Source organism: Monodelphis domestica, chromosome 3 (genome assembly GCF_027887165.1).
Source record: "Monodelphis domestica isolate mMonDom1 chromosome 3, mMonDom1.pri, whole genome shotgun sequence".
Taxonomy (NCBI): domain Eukaryota; kingdom Metazoa; phylum Chordata; class Mammalia; order Didelphimorphia; family Didelphidae; genus Monodelphis; species Monodelphis domestica.
In genome coordinates, this window is record NC_077229.1 from 187,662,785 (window position 1) to 187,689,940 (window position 27,156).

The 27,156-nt window shown below is 33.6% G+C and overlaps 1 protein-coding gene across 7 annotated transcripts in view; it reads right to left on the reverse strand.

Moving 5' to 3' along the window:
• CNBD1 (cyclic nucleotide binding domain containing 1) overlaps positions 1 to 27,156 on the reverse strand; it is a 634,668-nt gene that overhangs the window by 169,989 nt on the left and 437,523 nt on the right. For all 7 annotated transcript variants that reach the window (XM_007488069.3, XM_056823346.1, XM_007488074.3 and 4 more), the window contains 2 exons: positions 10,106 to 10,243; positions 1,112 to 1,244 (listed from right to left, as the gene is read on the reverse strand). In XM_007488069.3, coding sequence (XP_007488131.1) covers positions 1,112 to 1,244; positions 10,106 to 10,243 — 271 coding nt within the window. The remainder of the gene's footprint in view (positions 1 to 1,111; positions 1,245 to 10,105; positions 10,244 to 27,156) is intronic.

The following is a 27,156-nucleotide window of genomic DNA, read 5'->3' on the forward strand; positions in this document are numbered from 1 at the left end:
TTCTTTCTTTCTTTCTTTCTTTCTTTCTTTCTTTTTTTTGGAAGAGTGTCTTCAAAGAGAGCTGATCACAAAACACTGAGTAGTATTACTAAAATCCTCAGATTGAATTTTTTTTAAAAAATAGATAAATAAATAGAAGGGTGAATTAATTAACTAAAAATAAACAAATGAATTTTTCCTTTTCTTTTTTTGTTTTGTTTTATAAAGAATGTGCATATAAGGAAAGCTGATTATAAAATGCTAGGTGGTATTAGATAGTCAAATACTAATATTATCTGAATAAAGAGAAAGCCAGAGAAATGAAACATTGCCCCTTCCCCAATATATACTAGGGCCTTTTTGTCTTACAAGAGATTATGACAAAATAATTACATTCATACTACCAATCTCCACAGGATTATCATGAGAAATTGTAAAACTCTATAAATTTAAATTGCTATAAAAAGGCATGACATGAATTATCATACCATTCTCATATAGATTTCTTCTGAACAGAACTCTTTTCCATAGTTGAACCACTACACGCTTTTCTATGAATTCAACACAACTATATATTTCGATAGGCCCACCTCATATTCAGAATGCACTTCTTATCTTCCTAGAATCCTTCCCTTACTTCAAATTTCAACTAATAAGCTACTTCCCTCATCGATGCTACCCTTAATCCTAATTCCCACACCTATGTATTATAGCTCACTGTTTTTACTATGCATTTATTCATTCATATACACATTATATCATACTTACACAAGGAATATAATAGCCTTGAGGTCAAGGACTATATTTTTTATCTTTGTATCCCTAGTGTCTATTACAGTGTCACATAGCAGGTACTTAATAAATTATTTTAATTATTATCATGCCAAAATTACCAACAATAATTTTTGTAAAAATAAAAATTATATGGAAATTGTTAATTTATTCAACAGATATTTATTGACTGTCTTACAACAGTGTCCAGTATAAGGTACTAGATGATAAAAATTCATTTAAAGAAATAATCAGATTTGACAATTCTCCCAAAATGTATCTCATCTGTTACTTTTTAATCTATGTCTTGGAATGGCAATATCTTGGAATGGCAATGAGCAAATTAAATGATGGAACTTACCATGTCCTGGAGGGAATCGCTTCCATTTAATGTGTTCAGTTAATTCACTTACAGAAAGTCTAGGCCAATTTTTATAATTGGGGCACCTATGGATTAGCTTCTCCCTTTTCATTTTTTCTACTTTAGCTTGTTCCTGAAAGAGAATAAACATTCAGAATACTAGTCACTAGGTTAAAAAGAAGAAATCAAGAAGAAAACAAGTCAAAAAGATTAGTAGAAGTATGGATATTGGCAAAGAAAAAAAGTCTTTTCCTATCTAGAATTCGGTAGAATCAAGCACATGCTGAATGAATGACATTTACTGCAGAAGCATTACTTTTATGACTACTAAAAAATGAACATTTTGATACCTTTTAAAAATTATAAGTATGAGCATGCTTATTAAATTATTTTTCCTTCTTTCCTCACTTATTCACAGAACTAAAAATCCTTTCATAAGGCATTTCTTTTTCATTTTAGGAAGCATTTGAAGTAAATTTAACTTTCTTTGTTTTTAATAATCCCATCACCCTATAAGATCAAACTCAAAAGTTAGACTTCTTAGGCTCAAAAGTGAAATAGTGATCCTTTGAAACAAAAAGCTGCCACTCTGGAAAAAAAAACAATTTTTCTGAGAAATAGAATTCAGCTTTAGGATTAATAAGTCCAGTGTCCAATTCACACCTTGTTCTCTGACATATTTATCAACTCTTCAAGTAAACATCTCTGTCTCCCAAGTAGAAATATCTTCTTCTGTAGACTTAACCTTCTAATCTCACTCATTCATTAACCATGCAAAGAATGCTACCTGGGCAGGAAGCACTATATTTAGGGTATGGATGATGGTGGGGGGGTGGGGGGAGAAGAAGTAATCTCTCCTTCCTGACCTTGAGGAACTTATTATGGCTCAAAGACCTTTGAAATCTAGTTAGTTAGTATATATGAACATAAACAATTAAATAATGATGGTGCCTTCCTCAAACACCTTCTAGAAGTAGATGGGATAATAGTATAATAAATACAATATCTGGCATGAACAATGGAAAGTATATGATAACAATTAGTGGATTGATTAATAAGCCGATAGAGAGGAAATCAAATAGAATTAAATTAGAAAATAAAACCAAGTTCCTCATAACCTTATGCACTATAAATCAACCAACAAAACCCTTTATTGAGTGTCTGCTATGTAGTCAGCATTTTGATCAAAGCATTATAGAAAGACTCATTTTATTAGTAGTATTCAGGCTTGTTTAGAGAAAGGAAAGCCCAAAATCAGAGGCAATAAATGAAGTAGAAGAGAAGAAAGACCCTTACAAGTATAGTGTCAGTATAAATGGAGAAGGGTTCCTGATATCCTGCCCTTCACAATCCTGCACAATGTATTATTAATATCCATGTCAATTTTCATTTTTAAATTATTTTTATCATGTCAATCCCATACCCCAAATGTTTAATGAATGCCAATTGTCTCTAAGACCCTTTATAATCTGAATGCAATCTACCTTATTACCCACTATTTCACTATTCTTACCTGGATTGTATTTTCTGAACCAAATCTATGGATAGGTAATTATTTCTTTCATAAGACTTTTGTTAGAACATAGACTTTGTTGTTAACAAAATCAGGACTGTCCTCATAAATCTATATATAAATAAAGCTATAATATATCTACATATAATATATCTATGGTTTGTTATTGCAAACAACAATTCAGCATGATATAGAGGAAAAGAGTGATGGATTTTAAGTCAAATGACCTCATTTCCCATTCCAGCTCTACAGCTAAGTATCTGTGTAATCAAGGGGCAGATCCTTACAGATCTGGGCATTGATTTCCTCATATGTTAAATAAGGAAACTTAGATGCTCTCTAAGGATTTTCTAACTCTATCAGTAATCCTGATTCCCATAAAAATTTACTTATGATTGCCATAGAAATAACTCTCCACTTCATCTAAGCTGATCTACTAGAAGTCAATGAATACTTGGTCATTCCCACATCCCATTTTTAGCTCCTACTGTTCTGGCTATTTAGAATGCCTATTGTCAGTCATCATATAAATGCACGTCTTATTAAAAACTCCTTTAAAGACCTTTAAAGATCAGATTAAAATCGACTTCATGGAACTTTTTACTGACTTGATCATTCCATTATATTCTCTCCTGACTCTGAAATGCTATTGTTATTGGTATCCATATTTGGCACAAGATAGATGTCTTGCTAACTATCATTGTGCCTATGTGTACATATGTGTTTGGTATCTTTTTAATTAATCATAAGCTTCTGGAGAACAGGGACTATGTCTTGAACTTTTTGTATTCCAGAACATTTCCTTAGTCATTTATTCATTCATGTATTTGTTTTTTGTTTAAGTAAATTATAAAGACATTTTAAAAGAAAAATGTCATTTTGTCATGACACTCAACAAATAGAGCTCTAGCTTTGAAAACTATAGCCCTAGATATTAGAGGTTTTCTTCTTTAGGCTCACTTGGATCAAAAGGAAGAATAGACTTGAAACTACTTAACTAGCATTTTTAAGTACCTATTATATGCCAAGCATTGTGTTGGGAATACAAAGAAAGATAAAATCCAACCTTACTCTAAGAAAGTTCACATTCTAATGAGACAAGATGAAAGAGGTGATGAATAAGTAGGAAATACACCATGTAAATTAGGGATGATCTCACAGGAAGGACAATAAGGGTAAAGAAGACCAGGAAAGTCTTGTTGAAAGATGAAACTTACCTAAGACTTAAAGGAAATCCAGAAAGCCAAGAGGAAGATATAAGGGGAAAGACAGAGTGTCTGTTTTCAAGAAGAGAGATGTCCTTCAGGCATGAAAGATGGCCAATGAAAATGTTAGGAGTTTATAAATGAAGTGCTATGATCAAAGAATAGCAGGGAGGTGAGTATTCCTAGTATGGTGGAAGAAGCATTCAAGGAGATAGGTCATCTGTCAGGCAAATGAAGATTCCATTTGGAATGTTACCAGGAGAAGCAGTTTTGGAGCCAAGCCATCTGCTGGACTGTTTTTTTCTGGTCCTTGGGAGCTGATTGTAGTGACCTGAAGAAAAGGCTTTTGTGGCCTGCTGGCTGAGGTGAAAGGAAGAAACTAGTGGTATCTCTGGGACTTTGAGTTAATCAAGTTGGAAGTGACCTGGCTGATTGAAAGAAGGACCATAGTCCTTATACCTCTCTCTGACTGACTCTATTTCATAGTGACTGAATTGCCATTTTCCCCAATATCCTCCAAACCAACACTCTCTATAGAGAATAGGGAAATCCTACTCCTTATCCTCCATCCTTGTCCTGTCTTCCCCAAATAAACCCCATGTTTTACAAAGAAGAGAAAAGAGTATCTCCTCTGAAACCTCACAGCTACACTGAGTGACTTGAGGGGGACTGAAGAAGAGGCGTGGGGAAAGCTGAAAGGCTTCTGAAGAGGGAAGCATAGGGATGTAGATAGGCCAAAATTGATCCATTAGTCATCTAATATCCCATCAAATATACACCCCTAAAATATCATCTATTAAACTAGACCACATAATATATGGCAGATGTAGAGTATACGAGAACAAGAAAGATAGAAGGAGCAAGATTATGAAGAGTTTAAGGGATTAAAAATAATTTAAGATATTTATATTTGATTATAGGGCAGTAGGGAGTCACTGGGTTTGATTGAGTAGAGGAAGGGGAGCCAGAGTGTAACACAGACAGATTTGTGCCTTTGGAGAATCAATTTGACATTTGATTAGAGGATAGAATAGAGTAGAGACTTGAAATAGTGAGAAGAATAAGCAACTCAAATTCCGTCAGAGGGAGAGAATATTGTCAGTGAATAAATTAGAAGCATCTGTATAATCATGGAAAGATCTTCCTGTACCAGGATGAAGAAACAGGAAAAAAGAAAGAAGTGATCAAAGGTGTAGTATTCAGCTACTACATGAACAATGAATAGAGGGAAGAAATGGAAACAAGCATCAATACAGCATTGACTACAGGATGTGCTTTACAAATGTCACATTGGATAACATGGGCCTGAAGGCAGGAAGACTTGAGTTCAAACTCAACCTCAAATGTTTACTAGCTGTGAAACCCTGGATAAGTCACTTCAACTCTCTGTCTACTTCAGTTTCTTCAATTGAAAATGAGAGTTATGATTGTGAGATTTGGGTGAAATAACATTTGCAGAGGCCTTCACATAGTTCCTGACATATAAAAGGTGCTTAATAAATGCTCATTTCTTTCCTTCCTTCCTAAACATCATAATAGAGAGATCATATAATGAAGGAGAAAGAACAATTAATTTATGTTCAGTGCATGTATAGTAAAGTTATGTTTTCAATAGCTGTGGAATCACATTTAAGTCACTTACTGTCACTGAGTCTGTTTACCTTTTTGTAAAATGGAAGAAACATTTGTACTCAGTACTCTCTCAAGTCAATGGAAAGAAGGCCCTATATAATCTTAGGTTATTAATATAATTTTGTTGTTGTTTAGTAATTATTCATGTCTGACTCTTCATGATGCCATTTAGGATTTTATTGACGAAGTGCTAGAGTGCTTTACTATTATCTTCTGCTCCTTTTATAAATCAGAAAACCAAGGCAAACAGGGTGAAGTGTTTGCTTCAGTTTTATCATTTATAAAAGGAGCTAGAGAAAAAAATGGCAAGCCACTCTGTTGTAGTGCACACAATCCTATGTTATAGGGTTAGGGTTAGGGTTGAGCTTTTAGAGATTCTTCTGGTAGATGTAAGGAGATATCACCATTATCAGTACATTGGATTGTTGTGCGCAATTTACATAATAAATTCCTCCCTAAAAGATTCATTGGACATTCTGGCATACAAAGAAATACATGCTCCAATACACACAAAAACTTGTAAGGCAGTGTAAACATCTCTCTTAGAAGAAGATTGTCAACTTGCTTCATACTTATGTGCTTTACAACAATGACATAGAAAACTACATGATATGGGAGTAGTGATCCAATCTGGTCCATTGGATTATTCTCTTAATTCTCATAATTTCCAACCAGGTGATATGGTATATGTGAAAAATTTTGCAAAAACCTCAGCAACACAAGAATATTGGGTAGGCCCTTATACCATTGTGTTGGTTTCTCCATCTTCAGTAAAAGCATTAGGTAGAGATTCATGTTATCATTTTTCACATATAAAATTAGCTCAAGGAAATAATAATGAAAACGTACAAATCATTTAAGAAGAAAATAAAGAAGAACAAATTGTGGAAAGTTGAGATTCATCAGGCAAATAGAGTCTGCAGTCAAAAAGATCAGTAAGGAGAGAATCATTCCAGTGTAAGAGGACATTTGGATGGAAAAGGACAATGCAGATGAAGAAGAGAATTCAGAAATTAATGGACATTGTAAAAGAATGAAAAACTTATAAATATAAAGACTTTAGAGGAAATTTGCAAGGAAGAGGATCAAGTAATTGATGGACTAATGGATTAAAAAGTTTTTGAGTAATGTACTATAACACAAAACGACATAACATATATTCACACAAGCATTCATAAATACATTTACTACCATGGATTTGGAAAAGAAGAATTCTTCAATCAAGATGAGTTGAGAAGAGAAGGGAAATCTGAAGCTGTGGTAAGTATATTACATGCAACAGTAGCAACACTAACGTAACAGTAATAGGGACATAACACTAACAAACAACATAACACAGCAAAAATAACAATATAACAAACACATAAACAGAAAAACATAAACATGGCTAGGTTACATTGAATCACTATTTGAATACAATTTGAAACAATGTTTAGCTAGGGTACTAACAATGTTATAATTAGTTATAAAGTAGTTACTAACAAAAATTAGTTAGATACTTAGTTTAGTATAGGAATATAGATAGGTGAGATTAGTTTTAGGAAAGTTTAGGAGATAGGGTTTTAGTGAGATAAAATTAGAATTTAAAATAAGATAAGGTAAGATACTGAATTACATTATAAAATTGTATTACAACATATATAACATGTTACATAGCAAAAATGACATATTACATCACATATCACACAAAATTGTAAATATATATGTAAATATGTATAAATAGTGTATATAATAGTTAGGATTGTAAAATTAATTTTATTATAGTGTATGTATACATATGTATTGTAAGGGGTAAATTTAGGGGGTTTTGACTGAATACTAGTGGTGGCCTGGGATTATTTCAAATCCCAATAAAAATGCTCAATTCAGTTTGGGAATTTTATGGTGGTTTAATTAATATAGAGAGAAGAAATTAAGAAGAAGAAGAAGAAGAGAAAGAGTATAAGATATTTCTGGCCTAGCCTAAGCCAAGAGAAGTTCAGAGAACTCAGCCATGAGGCCTCCTCAGAAGATTAAGACTAGCTTGGCTTCTAGCCAAGAGGTCTACTCTGAGATGCAGGAGGGTGGGGGTTAGGGGGCTAAAAGGATAGAAAAGAGGAATCAATCTAAATTCACTTACCTAGCACACTCATAGCAAGCTGCCAAGAAACCAAGACCCAAGATGCCAAACACCGCCCAGCACTCCCAATGTTGCCAATAGAGACCAACATCTCCACGAGTGAGAGACAGAGTCAGAGCCACGTCTCTGTGAGAGAGCCAGAGTCACATCCTGCAAAAGAGCCAGAGCCACCTCTCTCGAAAAGAGGCTGGAGAGAGGAAGTGATGTGAAATATATAGACCATTTTTTTACATCACTTCCTGTGTCTCACGAACCAATGGTAGCTTAATCTTGATTTAGGACAGCCCAGGGGATCTGCCAGTTGTTTCTTATTTGTCACTTGCTAGCACATGTCTATCATAGGCCATCCTCCTCAACACTTAATCCATAAGTAGGGGTGTGGACATTTTTAATTTTCAAAAGTTGTTCCTTTAAGTTTGATGGTTATACATTGTAATAATAGTAGAAGTTTCTGTATCAGTTGATAGTAGTATTTTATGATTTTAATGTTTGCATGAAAGTTGTGTTTATCTTTTGATTTTTATCTTATTTGCTTGTGCTTTTGCTTATGTTTGATCTGTATTTTGAAATTTGTAATCGTTCATTATTTAACTCCCTTTTTCCTTTCCTTGATTAAATCCCTAGAATAGGATAGTATTAGATAGATTAAGATAGGTGAGTGTAGATTGTTTGTTATTTGGGGGAGATATTTTAGTTTAAGTAATATGTAAGTAAGTTGGTGCACAAATGCCAAAATAGTGTTTTTAACACAATTTTGGCTTTATGTGAAGGCTAGGGAATTTGCAAAGTTGATTGACAGCCCTCAGGGCAAAATTCTGTAGAGCTGACTAGGTCAGGATTCTGAGTGGTTGGGCAATTAACAATGGTCTCTCTGAAGCTGGGATTCAGACACAGAGGCTGTGAGTCTGAGAGTCTACCTGAATAAATTATTTTTGAAGCTGCGTACCTTGGATTAGTCTCAAGAAAAATGTTGAGATGGGTTCCCCATTGACTATGGTGGACAGAAGTGATTTGGATGTGATCTCCTCCCTTTCCAGAATCACTGTAAGGACCATACAACTGGATTCTTCAGTCTGACCGTACCAAGGACTCTGGAAGTTTGTGAGAATCTGAGCTCTCCTTGTGGAATTTATCTTTTCTTTACCTTTTAGTTTAGTTATAGTTTAGTTAGGTTAAGCTTAGAGTAGAAACCTTATTGAGTTAACTATCTGGGTGGGAAATAGTCAGTTGATCCATCATCTCCTAACATCTCCATGCCTTTTAGATAATAAAAGTATTATATACTTGGGTGTATTCCCATCCTTAAACCCTTTACTTCCCTTAAATTCCCATTATAACAAGTTATTGTTATAATACTCATTTTGCAGTTGCATGCTTGAGGCTGGATTTGAACTCTGGACTGGGACTCTGCCCATTATGCCATCAGCTGTCCCAGTATTATAATTATCTAATAACAAATGAAAACTAATATAAAGTAATAGTAAATATCAAAGCAATGGAAGTACTGCCTAGTAAGGTCATTATAGGAATGGGTAAGGTAGTCTCTAGTCTATTATAATTTCAAGGAGTTCACTTCAAGTTCACAATAGAATACAATAAACCACAGTAGCAATTTCTTTTTTGTTCAAATTTCATTTTCCATATTCTGTAAGGTAATAATTGTAGACAATTGGTACTATATACTTTGTATGAACAATGTATATTCTAGGAAGTTCATGGAGTAAAGGAGAAAGGATCATGAAATTTTATCATCAATGTGAATACACACCTGTTCAGCAGATTACAGATGTCATTGTTTTAAAACTCCTGGGAAGGTTTGGGGGAAACAGAAAAATAAATGGCATAATAGGGTATTGATGGTTATAACTTGGTTGAAAAGCAACTTTCTACTAATTCTCTGCTTTGTGCCCAGTCAAATTATGTGTTATTTGGTGATCAAGTTTAGCAAACTCCTAAACCTCCAAAACATTCAGATTCCTTTTTATGAAATGGAGAGGGAATTCATATTTGTTTATTTGTTTTAAATTTTCGAGGGAGTGACAAAATCATCAGAACCCTTTATACTTTGGAGAATATCACCAACTCTGTCTTCCTCTGCAAAGGTGGATCCTAACATTTTACTGGCTTCTTATTCTGTACAAATATGTACTTTATGATAACTTCAAAATCTGGGGGGGCCTCAATGTTCAAATGAATGACTAACAACCCCACACTATTTATTGTCGTTATTCTTCTCATTGTGTTCTATTGCTTCTAGAAGAGAAGTATTTAATAAATGTTTATTGAATTCAAACTGACCAAAAATGGCAGACAGGCAGATAGATGACAGATATAGATAGATGTAGATATAAATATGTATATATCTATGAATATAGACACATAGAGATATTTAACATATATGACATGATAGATAGAGAATGGTCATACAACATGACCATATCAGATATAATTATATTATATATAACATTATTATATTTACTATATTGTATGTAAATATTTTACACCAAGGAATATGATCACCTTACCCTTTTAATCTTGGCATAGTCCTTTGCATTGATTTTAAGAAGTTCACAATCTTCATCCATCTTAAGGGTGTACAAGTTTGAATCCAAATCAGGTTCAGGCAACTCTACTAATGTACCAAAGCCACTGCAGGGACCAAGCTGGAAAGAAAAGAAAGGAAAAGTAATTTATTATTGCATTTACAATGATAATAATGCATCAAAACAATGTAATGGCACTGGAGAAGGGGGTAGGAAGCTGACAAGTATTATCTGTTTGAACTGCAAAGGTACTAAGGAAAAAATCAGAATCTACATTCTCCCTGAAGAGGTGGTTTGACACTTTCAATTCAATTTAATTTTCAAGCACATTAATCACAAGTCTTAGTGTTAGCCACTGAGGATACAACATTTAAAGGTTATATAATCCCTGCCCTCAAAAAACGTATATTCTAACAGTAGGAGATTCACATACACCCCCCCCCCACACACACACACACACAAACACACATACCCACACTAAATAAATAACATACAAACAAATGTATATAAAACATACTTATGTATGGATATATACACACATGCAAACAAATAAATATAAGACAAGATAGAATGTGATGGTAATATAAAAAGAAATTAGTATAATATAAGGTAAAGTGTGACATACAAGGGGGAGATTAAAACAATTTAAGAAAATCTGAAGAGGGAAAGATTTCTTATATCTGCTGGGACATCAGAGAAGACTGAATGCAAGAGGTAAACATTTTTTAAAAATGCAAATTTCAAAAGACAGAAATCAGTAGAGAGTGCATTTCACTAATGGGTAGACAATTTACCTATTGTGGAAAAATGTAAGATATAATCAGGAGAAATAAAAAGGGAAACAAGGGGTATAATTTATTTGGAGCAAAACCTTCAAGAAGGGGAGAAACATAATGCAGAAAAATTGAGCTAAACTTCACCCTCTACAGGGTCTTAAATACAGCCAGATTTTTTTTTTTTGCTCTTCTTTTGTCATTTATATCTTTGAAGCAAGAACAAGGTTATTGACCCAATAAATGGTATGGTAAGACCAAGTGACTATATGAATGGAGAAAAGGAAATGGACATGAGAAATATCACTAAGGCATGACTTATTAGACATTAAAATGATTCAGTGAGGAAGTAAGAGGACTTTAAAATGAATCCTTGCACACTAATGCATTGTTGGTAGAGCTATAAATTACTGCAAACATTCTGGAAAGCAATTTCAATTATGCAAACAAAGTTACTAAAAATGTCCATATCCTTTCATCCAGAGATTCTACATTTAACTATTAAGCATATGTACCAAGGATATCATTAATCAAAAAGAAAGTTTCCATATACACCTAAATATTTAGCTCACCCCTGAAGTGCTAACAAAGACATGAAAATAAAGTAGATGACTATCAATTAGGGAATAGACAAAGTATGGTCCACAAATGTAAAGGAATGTAAATGGTGGTATAAATATGATAAAAGTAAAAGATACAGAAAATCATCAAAAGATTTACATGTACTAATGCAAAATAAAGTAAGAAAAGCCTAGAAAATTACATGACCATTGTTACTACACTGATGTAAAAGAATGATATAGCACAATAGAAAATTAATATTTCAAAATTATGAACAAGCATATTGCTTCCCTGAAAAAGAAGATATGAGAAGACACCTTTTACCATTCTTTTATAGAGTTCTTGTACATGAAATATATCATATATTGTCTGTTTTTTAGTACAATAATTTGTTTCTTCTTCCTTTTTTCTTCTTTAAAAATATATGGGTCTCTTGAAGAGAAGATATAGGAAGAAATTTAGCTAATATGAAAATGAAAAAGTAAAAATAAAATTCATTTAAAAACATGATTACAAACTATGGAGATTATACTAAATTAATTAATTAAATAAAATTTTAAAAAATCATGATTACAAGACTCAATGATATCTATTGTAAATGTCATTAATCGAAATAAGGAAATTAGGAGAAATGGGTTTGGGGAAAAGATAAGTGATTCAATTTTCCACTTGTATCAGAAATAATCTTTGAGATCATGTAAGTTTAACCCTTTATTTTATAAATGAAGGAACTGAGGTCCAAAGTCAATAAATTATTTATCTAATTTCATATAGATAGTAAATAGCAGTCAAGAGATGCTATGAGTTATTTAGGTAGAAATGTCATGCAATAGACAGAGTGTTGAACCTGGAGCCAAGAAGGTGACTTCAATTCTGGTCTTAGACAATTATTAACAGTATGACTATAGATAAATCATTAAACTCAGATTTTTTTCAAATGTAAAATGGGAATAATAATAATATCTTCCTCCCATGGTTGTTGTGAGGATCAAATAAGATGGTAAGATGGTAAATATATACATATATATATACACACACCCATATATACATAAAATATATATATATACACATATATATACACACATATAGAAAAAAGTTCATAAAACCTCAAAACTCTTTAAATTCTAATTGTTATTACTATTGTTAGAAATGCTGATTATATTGTTGTTATATATTCTAGCACAGACTGTAAGTGCCCTACAGTCAGGAACTGTTTATATTTATGTTTTTATTTTCCTGGGACCCAACTAAGTAATTAAAATGTATAGTTAAGTGCTTAATAAAAGCTTTTTAATTGACTAACTAAAGGGAAAGATCTGGGATGTAGAAGAGAGTCTTTTGTTTAGAGAGGATAATGAAGACATTGGAAAAGTTTGCCAGACAAAAGAATACAAAGAAGCAGACTGATCACAGAGCTTTAGAAGAATACATACACTTGGGAGTTGGGAGAAAAGGGATGAATAAAGAAGAGTCAGTTTTATAACAAAAAGAACCAAGTGAAAACAGACAAGCAGGGGCCAAAATAGGAAATCATATCAAAGAGGGACTGGTCAATAGTGTCAGGTAACAAAGAACAAGTAAGAGAAAGAATCTTCAATTATTTTTTTTTTCTAATTTCACTAGAGGGGCAGCTAGGTTGCTCAATGGATGAAGAGGCAAGCCTGGAAATGGCTGATCCTAGGGTCAAATCTGCCCTCAGACACTTCCCAGCTGTGTGACCCTGCACAAGTCACCACCCCAACTACCTAAGTATTACCTTCTGCCGTGGAACCAGTATATAATGTTGCTTCCAAGAGAGAAGGTAAAAAAAAAATTTCTTAAGTAATTAGATAGAAAAGCAGTTATATGTTACCTTGGCAAGAGTAGTATTGACAAAACCTTGAGGGTAGAATCAAAGTTCAGTAAGTGGAGGAAACAAAGACCCCTCTTTCTTGAAGGTGAACAGTGAAATGAAAGAATGACTGAGGGAAAGTATATATGTTGGAGCAATGACAATATTAAAAGAAAGGCTTTTTTCATTGCTCTACATTGCTGAATGACTAGGAAGATCTGAGCATATTTGTAGCAGAAATTGGAAATGATTTGAAATAAAAGGTCTATAAGTTCATTCACCTTTTCTGGGACTCAGTATGTTCAACTTAAAAATAAGATTGGACTACATGACCTTTGGATTTGGGTTCCTTCTAACTATACATCTATGATTCTTGATTTAATGCAGATAATGTGATAGAGCAGAATTTCCCTAAAAGTATAACTGCTAAATATGTTACATTTATAATTCAAATATCCCAAGTTCTTTACTTATCAAAGAAAATCTTAATTGAACTTTTCTATCATTCTTTAAATCTTTAAAAAATTTTCCTAGGTTTTTTGAAATGATACTCTCAGGAAGAACTGTGGGAGTAGAAACACAGAAGAAAACAACATCTTGATCACATGGGTCGTTGGGGATATGATTGGGGATGTAAACTCTAAATGATCACCCTGGTACAATTATCAATAATAAAGAAATAGGTCTTGATCAATGACACATGTAAAACCCAGTGGAATTGCATGTTGGCTATGGGGTGAGGGTAAGGAAGGGAGTGAAAGAACATGAATCATGTAACCATGGGACAATATTCTAAATTAATTAATTAAATTAAAATTTTTCAATTAAAAAAGAAATGATACTCTCAGCTACATATTTTAGAGGCACCTGAAAAGGAAATAATGACTGCTAAAAGACAACTGGGGTCAAATTTTTTAAAGATATGCCTAAGTAACTAAAATATATTTTTATAGGGATACTGATAATTCCTCTCATCAAAAATGGCCTGGGATGCAGGGGATGATCTTGGCATCTTCTATGTCTGACCAAGCTATAAACATTCTACATTATTTTTTTCAGGTACCTTCAGGGCCACAGGGAAATGGAACAAATTGTTCTCATCCACCCATTTCCCCAGAGGAAGTCTTCACATACTTGAGGTAGACACCCCAAAGAATCACAAACAGGTTTGTAGCCATCAGTTACCTTCAACCTGCTTTATCCCATCTGCCAAGGTAGTTTAGTGGAGTGTAGAGACTGCACATACTCCAACTGCTGGGAGCCATTGGGGAGTATTGAAAGTCAGGTAGACACCCAAAGTGAATGAGAAGCCCTGCAAAGGATTCAGCAAACCCTTACAACAGAGGGGCTAGTCTTTTTTGAATACCCATATACCCCAACAATACTATATTATAATAATAAGTAGCATTTCTATAGCACCTTAATGTTTATAAAATGCTTTCCCAAATATGATTCTTTTCATGACAATCTTGGGAGGTAGGTGCAATTGTCATACCTATTTTAAAGATGAGGAAATGAAGGCTGATTGAGGTTAAGTGACTCACCCAGGGACATACAGCTAGTGCTTATCTGTGGCTGAATTTGAACTCAGGTCTTTCTGACTCCAGGTCCTGCACTCTGATAGTCAATTTTAAGGCTATCTGGAAGTGTTTCAATAACCAAACTCAAATTTCAATGTTTAATTAATGGATTGATGCTAACCTGAAGAGTGTCCTATGGCTCTGTTATTGTCTTTGACTATCATTTTTATCACTTATTTGTATGAAGACATTTAAACTATATTTACCATAATTTTTATGCTACTAAACTCAGCAAGATAACTATAGAAACAGGATGATGAAATTGAAATTTAAAAAATTTTTATCACCCTGGAACAATGGCCTAAATATAAGTATAGGATATAGTTTTTTTTTATATAAAAAATCAACTGCACAAGTTAGGGAAGCTAACAATAGTAAGAAGTTATTAAGTACCCATTATATTCTAGGTATTGTGCTAAACTTCACAGATAGAAAAGGTGAAAATGAACTAGTCCCTGACCCCAAGAAGCTTTTTTAACCCTTACCTTACATCTGGGTATTGGTTTCAAGGCAAAAGAGTGGTAAGAGCTAGTTGGTGGAGGTAAAATGATCTAGGAAATGTCTGGGGTACCCAGGACCTCCCTTCTCCAAGCCTGGAACTCAACCTACTAAGTCATCTAGTTGCCCTCCTCTCCCCCCCCCCAACCCTAGAAGCTGACATTCTCTGAATATAGACAAAATGCACATGAATAAATTTGTACAAAATAAATAAAAAGTAGGAAACAACTAATTCAAAGGAACACAGTAACAGTGGGGAAATGGAGTAATTGTGTTTAAAACAAGATTGAATACCATTTGTTATGTTAGAAACAATGGAAGGTCATGTCTGGATACTCCTTGTGTAAGAAAGAACTGGAGATTTGTGTTGGGTTATGTTAAGGGTAAAATTAGGGTTGTTGAATGAATATATTATATTATTGGTCACCAGGGATTTAAATTCAATCCCAATAAAATACTCAAGTCAGGTTGGAATTTTTATGATGGTTTAATTACAATAGAAGGAAGAAATTAAGAAGCAGGAAAAGAGGGTAATGGTAGGGGATTTTCTCCAGCCTGGAATAAGTCAAAGGGAGTTCAGAAGCCTCAGCCAATGGGCCTTCTCAGAAGATTAAATCTAGCTCAGCTTCCAGTCAAGAGGCCTCCTCTGAGATGAGGGGCCTCCTAAGAGAATAGTGCTTTTCAGGAGGTCAAGGAAAGGAGGAATGAGCCTTACCACTCACCAAGGTCACTCAGGGAAGACACCTCACCTAACCACACTACAGAGCCAAACACCAGAAGCATGCCAAAATGCTGCCCAGAGCTCCCAATGCCACTGAGTGAGCAATCACAGGAAGTGATGTGAAATATATAGGCAGTTCTTTACATCATTTCCTGTGTCTCTCATGTACCAATGGTAGCTTAAACTTGACTTAGGACAGCCTAGGGGGTCAGTCAATTGTTTCTGATTTGTCACTTCCTAGCACATGCCAGTCATAGGCCTTCCTCCCCAACACTTAATCTTTAAGTGGGGGTGTATACATTCTTGGTTGCTAAAATTGTAAAGCCTAAGCAGGGTGGAGTCAATCTAAAATTCACAGTTATAAACTCAAGATGACACAAAATTATCATGTGAAATGCAACAACATTATTTTAATTATAGCCTATTTTTTTAACATCTGGTTAGTGTCAAAAAAATGGAGATGATAGTCCTGCTAGATAGACTGTCAGGTCCAGACCATATTTAGGAGTCTGTGCTAATATTTGGGAACCATAATTTAGGGACAAGTTAGAAACTGCCATTCCTCTACTCAAAAATCTTTGGTTAAATCCTAACTGCCTTGAAGATGAAAGAGAAATTCCAAAGAATGCAATAAAAATCACTTCAGTCTTTCTCCAGTCCTTCTTTTCCCTAACCCCATCACATCATTTCGCTACCTATTCCCTCTATCTAACCAAAGCAATGTTTGATCTGATTCTCCAAAGAAATGTATCTTTTACCTCCCTGTCCTTGCACTGGCTAAAATGTGTCTCCTCCTTATAGCTTTAGAATTCCCATATTCATAGGAAACATCTTCCATTTTCTCTCTCGAGTTCCCTAGTCATTAATGATGTTTCCCCCCCTCGTTTATCTTTCTGTTAATAAAATGTAAGGTACTTTCAAGAAGAGACTAATGCCAGCATTTAGGATAATGCCTTGCAGTACAGATAGCAATAAAGTAATAAATGTGTTTGAATTCACTAATTTCCAAAGGAAGGTGAGCAAGGTGATGAATGGATTTAAAATCCTGACAAAAGAAGACAGATGGAAGAAATTTCAGAAAGTTAGCCAAGAAAGCAGTGAATTTAAAGGGGGTAAGATCAGATTCTTAAATATTTCTGCTGTCATGCAGAAGAATTATAAGAAATATTTTCCTTGATCTCAAAAGACAAAAACAGGTAGATTGAGTGGATTCTAGAGACATAGCCAGCTCCTTCCAAGAGATGATGGACTGATAAAACACAAAAAAAAAATTTGGATATGGACTATGTGGGATTTTGTTTTGCTAGACAAAACATGTTTGTTGTGGAAAGGTATTTTTATTGTTTAATCAGATGAGCAACAGGAGGGTTATATAATTTTTAAAAGACAAAGTGAATAGAATAGTGCAAAGAACAACAGATTTAAGGTCAGAGGATCAGGTTCAAATTCTGGTTCTGACACATAAACTGTAAACTTGAGCAAGTCACTTAAAGTCTTATCCTCAGTTTCTTACCTAAAAGTCCCTTCTACTCTAAATCTGTTATTTTCTAAATCCCTATATCTTAGGAAGTTACAGAACAGATTTGGACTAATATAGGGAATAATGTCTTTAAAAATTAGGGCAATAATGTGGAAATGTTTTGCATGACTTCATATGTATAATTGAAATCAGTTACTTGCCTTCTGAAGGAGGGAGACATAGAAGAGAAAGAGAATTTGTAACTCAAAATTTTAAAAAGCAATTGTTAAAAATCCCTTTACATATAATTGGGAAATATTTAACAAAATATTTTTAATAATTTCCACAATGAAGAATTTTGAGGAGAGTTTTTGTAAATACCAGTCATTCACTAATAAAAGAATTCCATTCTTTGTTTAATCTTTAAAAAATCAGGGCAACATAAAAGTTGAATGGTCTCACTTAATAAATAGTAAATTTCCCATCATTAGAGACCTTCAAATAGAAGAAGGAAAATTACTTCTATGGATGTCATAGAGGAGACTGTTTGGATTAGATGAGTGAGGGCCTTTAAGGCTCTGAGATTCTATGGTTATCCATGATTTCTGATCTTCTCATTGGAAAGTATAGGTGTGCATGTGTACTGAAGTGGGTAGAAGATGGAAAAAGAACAGAGACAGAAGAATAGTGCAAAAACATCATGTTGGAAAGGTTTGAAAGAAATTCTAAAAAAGGGAAGGCACTTTAAAATGTTCTTGTGATTATTCTGCTTGCATTCTTCTCACTGCCTTTGGCTTCCAGGCTTCTGTGCTAGAAGCAAATTCAGTAACTAAGATTAGAGCTGCTGTTTTAAAGCCAAGAAAAGGCCTTATTCTCCATAGTGAAGGACATGTTCTTTGGAGATAACATTATTCACATTCAGCTAGAGAAAGTCTCTTTTCCAGAGAGGTTTCCTTTAATATTCCCCAGGATTTCCATCTTAGTGGTATTTGTAGATATGACAGCTGATAACTTTCAAATGCACAGAGAAACACACCAAGAATGTAGATATAGAATCTATTACATCCCATAAATACAGCCTACTCACTAGGGATCTGGGCACTGCTAGAGATTTCCTGCAATTCAGGTACTTAGCTTGTACAAGAAAGGTTGCACCAAATTCCCCTAATAACATTTGAGATGCTCATAGTAGTCTCAGGAGAATTTTTGCCTCTTCTAACATTTCACCTTCAGGCTTTACTAGACAACATTCCTAGGAACTATAATGAGAAAGGCCACCATAAGAACTAATTTTGCCTTTCCATCTCAGCTAGGTTGCTCTGTTTTTTGTCCCTCCCACCTTTATTTATTTATTATTTGCTGATGCTGTTAGAAGATGGAAGGTAGAGATTTGAATTTCTATTCCTTTAGCATGCCTTCTTGCCTTGAGTGACAATGAAAAAACAAGTAGAATTTCCAAAAGCAGGGGACCACCTAAGCCAAAGTGACTCTGTGTCACTAAGATCACAAACATAGTTTGTGAGAATAGAAACTAAACCAGGATTATACAAAGGGGAAAAGCAAAATAACTCCTTCAAGATACACAGAATTACATGGAGAGAAAAAATAGAGGGATAAATATGAGATTCCTATCCTATCAACTATCCAGTGTTCAATTATCTCAAGAAAGTTAGTCAAACAAAAATACAATAGAGGAAAAAATCTGTTTCTTGTAACTCGAAAGAAAAGATAATATTTGAGAACTTTGGTGTATCCATGATCTCTTCAGTGTAGGCACTCAATACTGGTTACCAGTGTGAATTATAACACCATCAGTACTAGTTTTGGGGTTGGAAGGACCTGTGTTATTTTTCTGCCTCAGATATTTACTAGTTATGTGACCCTAAAAAGTAAGTTAACAGTTTCAGTTTCCACAATTGTAAAATGAGAAGAGTTGACTAAATTGTTTCCAAGAACCCTCCCAACACTAGATTTACAATCTTATGATAATAATACTTACATCCATTACCTCATAGAGGTGGGAAGATCAACTGAGAATATGCACAAAAAAATTTGCAAACCTTATATAACCATAATAAGGTCAGCTACTATGACTATTATCATCATTATCATTTTCCTATGTAATTCTTGTCCATTTCTTTCTATAAATCTCCTTTATAGGACCAATCCAATGTGCTAAGGTCTTTCTCTGTGTCATTTAATATTTCTCTAAAAATAGTGCATCTATCTACTTGCTCTATCAAATCTGTTTATCCTCATACTCACCAAGAGAATAAATATAAATTATCCAAACTTCTTCCTCTAAACAGATGACTAAATTTTCCTTAAAAAGAAAAGACTACAGTCTTTGTTCGTTCAGGGACCAAAAAATGAAGTAAACAAGTCACCTGAATCAATCAAGAATGGAGGATGATCTGAATATCTCATAAGGAAAAATACCCTACTTGTGTGGGAAAAGGCATTAGAATATTGCTGCTACTAACTTAGCCCAATTCTTTTTTTCAAGCATATAGTATCTTATTACATATGAGATCATTTGTAATAAGATGCAGTCTAATTACTTGTTAATTATTTATTTTACCATTATGTCCAAAATGGAACTCATTTTCTTTCCCCAAAATCCTATTAGTTAATTACACCTGTCATGGGTCTTTCTCTTGTACTTTGGATCATATGAAATTGATTAATTTTGAGATCATAGTGACCCATAATTTGAAATCATATGGCTTCACGAGGAAAATTGTTTGAGATCACTAGACTATAGCTAGAAGAAACCTCATGAATCATATAATCTAAGCCAAGAATAGCTCAGTCAAAAAATCAACAAACATTTATTCAGTGTCTATTATGTAGCAAGCACTGTGCCACTGTTCTAAGAAATAGGGATAAAAAGGGAGGCAAAAAGAAAAGGGTTCCTACTCACAAGGAGCTCACAGTATAATGGGGAAATTCATGTTCAAATTCACATGTACAAACAAGATATATGCAGCATACATTAGTAGGAAATTTGTAGGGCTATGAGAATTAACAGTTGAAGGTAATCTTTGAGGAAAGGTACTAAGGTTTAAAAGGACCAGGCAGACTTTTTTGAGAAGGTAAGATCCTATAACTAAAAGTTCCAAGAGATGGAGATGAGGAGGGAGACAGTTTCAGCCTTAGGAACTAGCCAATAAAAATGAATAGATTTAGGAGATGAAGTGACATGTTCAATGAACAGCAGAAGGGCAGTGTCACTGGATCTGAGTAAATGGAGGGAAATAAGGCATGGGAAGACTAGAAAGATAGTAAGGCCCCAGGTTATGAAGAGCTTTAAAAGCCCTAAAGAGGATTTTTATATTTGGTCTTAGAGATAATAGTAAGCCATTAAAGTATATTGAATGGGAGAAAAGAGGGACATCAACAGAAATGCACTTTCAGAAGATCGATTTGACATCTGAGTGGAGGATAGAGACTGGAATAGGGAGAGATTTGAAGAAGGAGGGAAAATCAGAAAGCTATAGCAATGGTGTAGTCATAAGGTAATCTGGGCCTGCAGCAGGACAGTGGTAGTATCAGAAAAGATAAAGGGAAGTATTTGAAATATTTTACAATGATAGAAATGACAGGATTTGACAACTGATTTGACATGGAGAGTCTATGATGAAACTAACATTGTGAGCTTGAATGACTAGGAAATTGGTGGTACCTTCAAAAGTAATAGGAAAGTTTGGAAAAAGAGAGGATTGGGGCGTTGAAATGATTTAAGTTTTTAACATTTTGAGCTTAAGATATCTAGAAGACATCCAGTTCATCATGTCCAACAGGTAATTAGAGAGAGGGAAATGGAGGGTCAAACTTAATAATATAGCTGGACAGCTGGCAGCTAGGTGGCTCAGTGGATTGAGAGCCAGGCCTAGAGAAGGGAGATACTGAGTTTAAATCTGGCTTCAGGCACTTCATAGCTGTGTTACCATGGGCGAGTCAATTAACTCCCATTGCCTAGCCCTTACCACTCCTCTGCCTTAGAACCAATATACAATATTTATTCTAGGATGGAAGGTAAGGGTTTAAAAAATAATGTAAGTGGACAAATATATCTGAGAATTGTCTTTGTAAAGATATTTGCATGCATTCAGATCATCACCAAGGGAAATAAGATAGTGAAAAGAGAAAAGGAAAAGAGAAGAGACAGATCATTTGAGGACACACACGTTTAACAGGGGATGAATGATGATCTAGGAGAAGAGTCTGAGAAGGGAAAGTCAGACAACTAGCAGAATCAAGAGAAAGCAACACCATGAAAACACAGAGCAGACTCTGAAATGAAGGATATGGAAAAAAATGTATGATTTCATGGGTACAGATAACTCCTATATGAGGAAACTCACTTTACCAATGTCTTATAATTTTAGAGTTGCTTACAGTATTGGGAGGTTAGGTGACTTAGCCAAAATCACACAACCATTATGGAGCAGAGGTAGAATAGAACTTAGGTGTTTGGGTTAGGTTTTTATCTCGGAGACCATCTTTCTACCCACTAAGCCAAGCTGCCTCATCTGTTTAATCCAAATCTTTTGTTTTTACAGATTAAAGAAAAACAAAACCTGAGCTTCATCTACATTAAGACTCACCTGAATCCACATGGGTAGAAATAACCACAAAAGCAACTGAGATTTAAATAGCATTTCAAAGTTTGCAAAGTGCAATGGGTAGAGTAGGTCCTATAGTCAGGAAGATCTGAGTTCAAATGTCTTGTCAGATATTTATTAGTTATACAAAATCTTGGGAAAGTCACTTAACCTTGGGTTGCCTGTTTCCTCATCTGTAAAATGGGCATAATAATAGCACTACCTCTAATGTTGTTGTGAGGCTCAATGAGAGAATAATTTAAAGTACTTCTTAGTCCCGTGCTGGCATAGAGTAAGCACTATATAAATATTAGTTTTTATTATTACATATTATTTCATTTCTGGTGACAAGAAAGAACATCCACTCTAAATCTCAAATGTTAAATATATTTTTCTTCCCCGTATACCTTATCACTTCTCTAGTTATACATGCCATTGATATCTTTTATTCTTTTCTTTTCATCTATGTTGTCACTGACAATATACCACTGTCTGCTTTCTGATAACACATGAATCAATAGAAGAGTAGGGAAAGAGGTCAACACTTAGATTTTGATATTTTTTTTGTATACTGGAGTGCCTGGTGAGGAAACTTTCTATACCAATGCAAGTGAGCACCTCCTCTGGAATTTACTTTCCCATGTATTATCTATATCACCCAGAGATTGAGTACTTAGTCAAAGTCACAGAGTTTATATGTCAGGGGTAAGGCTTAAATTCAAGACTACTTGGCTCAAACATTAGCTCTTTTCATCACTGGGCCATGTTGTTCTACTGGAAGAATATTGACTTGAAAATGATGGGTTTGCATCAATAAACACTTTGAGATTATTGACAGTGTTCTATAATTTCCTAAAGGTAATTCAGCATGAGTTCTTATTCTTTAACTCTAACCCTAATTCATTTTTCATTTTTGTAAGAGAAAAAGGCAGCAATATTTAGAGGCCCGAGGGGGAACACAGAACAATCTAACAACAAGTTTTCATTCATTGAATAAATATTTCAGAAGTATCCACTGCATTCAAAGAAATGTTCTAGTCACTAATGAGAATACAATGTTTAGATAAAAACTGCCCTTGCTTTAATGAGATATATTACATGTTAGACAGACTATTATACAGATACTATTTGGATGACTATATATACAATTTGCATTTTTAGAAAAACAAAGAGAACTAAATAGGATGATTAACTGCTTTAATAAAATATCAGAATTCAGACTAGAACCATCAAATCATCATGTATAGATAGTTCTAACAAAAAACAAAATGAATAAGAGAAATTGCATTAAATATAATATCTAAACACATAAAATATCTCAAACCTAATATACTAAGATTCTAAACAGAAATGTAATTACAAGGCAGTCTAGAGAAATAAAGGAAAGCTTAAATGATTGATGAGATAGCTAGTGCTTCTAGTAAAGGTATTCCAATACAATAAAATGACACTACTTACACTGATTTATGAATTGATTGCTATACTAATCAAATAATCTTTGGATATTTTATTGTAATGGTCTCCAAATAGGGGGCCCTGATGCCCTTGAGGGCCAAGTCAAAATTCCAAGGTTTGTGTGATCAGCTATTTGGAGCTAGGAAAATGGATTTTATCTCATACTTTTTTTTAAAACCCTTACGTTCTATCTTGGAATCAATACTGTGTATTGGATCCAAAGCAGAAGAGTGGTAAGGGCAAGGCAATGGGGGTTAAGTGACTTGCCCAGGATCACACAGCTTCAAAGTGTCTGAGGTCAAATTTAAGCCTAGGACCTCCCATCTCTAAGCCTGGCTCACAATCCACTGAGCTATCCAGCTGCCCCCTCTCATACTTTTAATGATAGTCAAAATGGAGATTGTCCCCAGTGTCATCATACCTACTTTTACTTCCCAATGATTTTCTATTGAATATAGGATCAAATTTAATTTCCTAACTATCTCATTCTTTTTAATTTGTTTTTTTTGAGTGAATTTCAAATATATATAAAATTATTAGGTCAGTAGTCAATGTACATAATTGATGTAAAAATAAATGCATATAGTAAATTTTGACCATATTTAAAATGATGAGGATATATGTTCTTTTTTCTTACTGAAAGGGGTTTTGATTAAAAAAATGGAGGTAGCCATAATTTTTATAAATTATGCAAAATAATAAAATTCAGTTAGATAAATTAAATTTCTAGAAACTCATTCAAAATTATGATAGAAGGTATAAATGAAGACCATATGACATCATCAGATCTTAAACTATTTTAGAAAGCAGTATATTTTAAAACTTTTTGGTGCTAGTTAAAATGTTGAGATGTTACTAAGTAGAATAAATTAGATATGCAAGAAATGGAAGCAATTGAAAGCAGTAGCTTATTGTTTGATAAGCTCAAGAACACAAATTGCTGGAGGCAGGATTCTTTGACAAGACAGTGTGAGAAAATTAGAAAGCTTACTGAAAGAATTTTCTTTTAGACTAGTATCTTACACCATAAATAAAATAAATTCAAAGTAGACATGAAAAAGGTCATAAAAATATCTAGTACCATCAATGAAAATCTAATGAGAAAAACTAAGAATGGACCAAAATATATAATGCCAAGAGCCATTCCTCAATATATGTTTTCAATGTATATGAAATGCTTTTAAAATAAAAGTTATGAGGAAAGAATTGTGGAAAGATGGTGCAGTAGGGTATGAGACTGCTTCATTCTCCAAACTCCCTCACTATCATAAATTACTCTACAGAATCAATGTTGGAGGCAAAAATTGAAGAGTTGAAAGTGAAGCAAGGCATCTAGGGACCATGTGGGAGACAGATCTCTGACCTCCCTGGCCTCCTTATCACCATTTGTCACAGAGAAAAGGAAGAAGGAGTAGAGGGCTGATAGCATCAGAAACCTATTCTAATCAGTTCTGGGTTAAAGTGGGAACATATAGGACTAAAAGGATAAAAGTCTTCTTAATATGGCAGGAACAGTGGGTGAGATAATAGGATAAGTGAGGGACTAAGAGAAGGAAGTATAGATTTAGAGAGAAAATATCAAAGGGATAAGAAAAGGAAGATATTCCTAGAAGGGCATACATGTCAAGAAACCGAAAGGCAAGGTAAGGGGATAACAAAGGGTCTCTCAGGATAAGCCAAGAGAGAATTTTTTTTAAGAAATAAAGGAGCACAGTATGGGGATGAGTGGGACTTTTGGAAGTGGGGATAGAATAAGAACTAAGAGGTGAGGATGAAGGGACAAGAGATGGCCCCTTAGAAAAGGAAGGGGGTTAATTTAGAACTGGAGGGAAAGCAAAGGAAAGGATAAAGATTCTATGAAGGGTGCAAATTGGTGAGGTAGTGGATGGAAAAAAATGGATGTCTTAGTAGAAATATGCTAAAAGAAGAGGAAGAGAAGGAAAATGACAAAAAATAAAATGGAGGGAAATACACAAATAGTAATTATAACTTTGAATGGGAATGGGATGATTTCACCCTTAAAATGGAAACAGATAGAAGAATGGATCAAAAACCAAAACTCAACAATAGGTTGTTTACAAAAAACACTCTTACAAATGAGAGATACACAAAGAGTAAAATAAAAGTTTGGAGCAGAATATACTATGCCTCAACTGATACAAAGAAAACAGGGGTAGCAATCATGATCTCTAAGCAAGTTAAAATTAAAATAGATATAATCAAAATAGGGAAATTGTATTATCTAAAAAAGATAGTTTGGTAATAAAACATTACCAATACTAGTACTATATACCCCAACTATTATAGCATACAAATTTTGAAAGCTAAAACTAAATGTGTTATAAATAGAAATAGATAACAAAACCCTAATTGTGGGGGTCTTTAACTTTCCCTTCTCAGAACTAGAAAAATCAACAAAATAGATTAAACCATTAGTAAATGATAAAAAAAAAGGGGGGGGGAGAGGGGAGAACTAAATCAGTAGCATTAAAGAAAATGGTGAAAATGTCAATAATGAAGAAGAAACTAATTATATCAATAGATGCTCAAAATATCTTTGATAAAACACTTATTCTTATTTTTAAAAAACTAGAAAGAAAAAGCAAAATGGAGTTTTTTTTAAATATGAAGCCTCAACAAAAACCATTAGATAGTATTATTTGAAAAGAGGATATACTAAAAGCCTTCCATAAAGAAAAGGAGTAAAACAAGGATGCCCATTATCATCAATATTACTTAACATAATATTAAAAATTCTAGCAATAGCAATAAGAGAAGAAAAAGCAGTTGAAAGAATCAGAATTGGAAAAGATGCACTAACACTACCTCTTCTTAAATATTATATAATGATATATGTGATAAAGACTAAATGTTCAACCAAAAAAACTAGATGAAACTATTAATAATTTTAATAAAATAACAAGGTATGAAATAAACCTACATAAATCACTAGCATTTTTACATTTTATTAATGAAGTCATGCAAGAAGAGAAATAAAGATATCCCAAAACAAACCTACCAATTACACAAATAACAGTAAAAACTTTTTTCACACAAATAAAGTCAGATCTAAATAATTTGAGAAATATCAATTATTCAGGATGGACAGAGTCAATAAAATTAATATGACAATTCTACCTAAAACAATCTATTATTTAAGTTACAAATTACATTATATTAAATTACAAATTACAATTACAAAAATTAATTACAAAATTAATTTACATTACAATTAAATTACCAAAAATTACCTATTTGAGCTAGATAAAAAATAAAATTCATTTGGAAGAATAAAAAATCATGAAGATCATAAGAATTAATGAAAAAATATAAAACAATGTTGTCTAGTAGTACTGGATTTTAAAGTGCATTGTAATGTAATCAAACACTGGCTAAAAAGTAGAAAGGTAGATCAGTTGAATGGAATAGACATACAACAAACAGTAGTAAGAGATTATACTAACCTTATATTTGACAGAAGTGTAGGACTAGATTATTGGGAAAAGAAATCTCTATTTGCTAAAAAAAAAATTGCAGGGACAATTAGA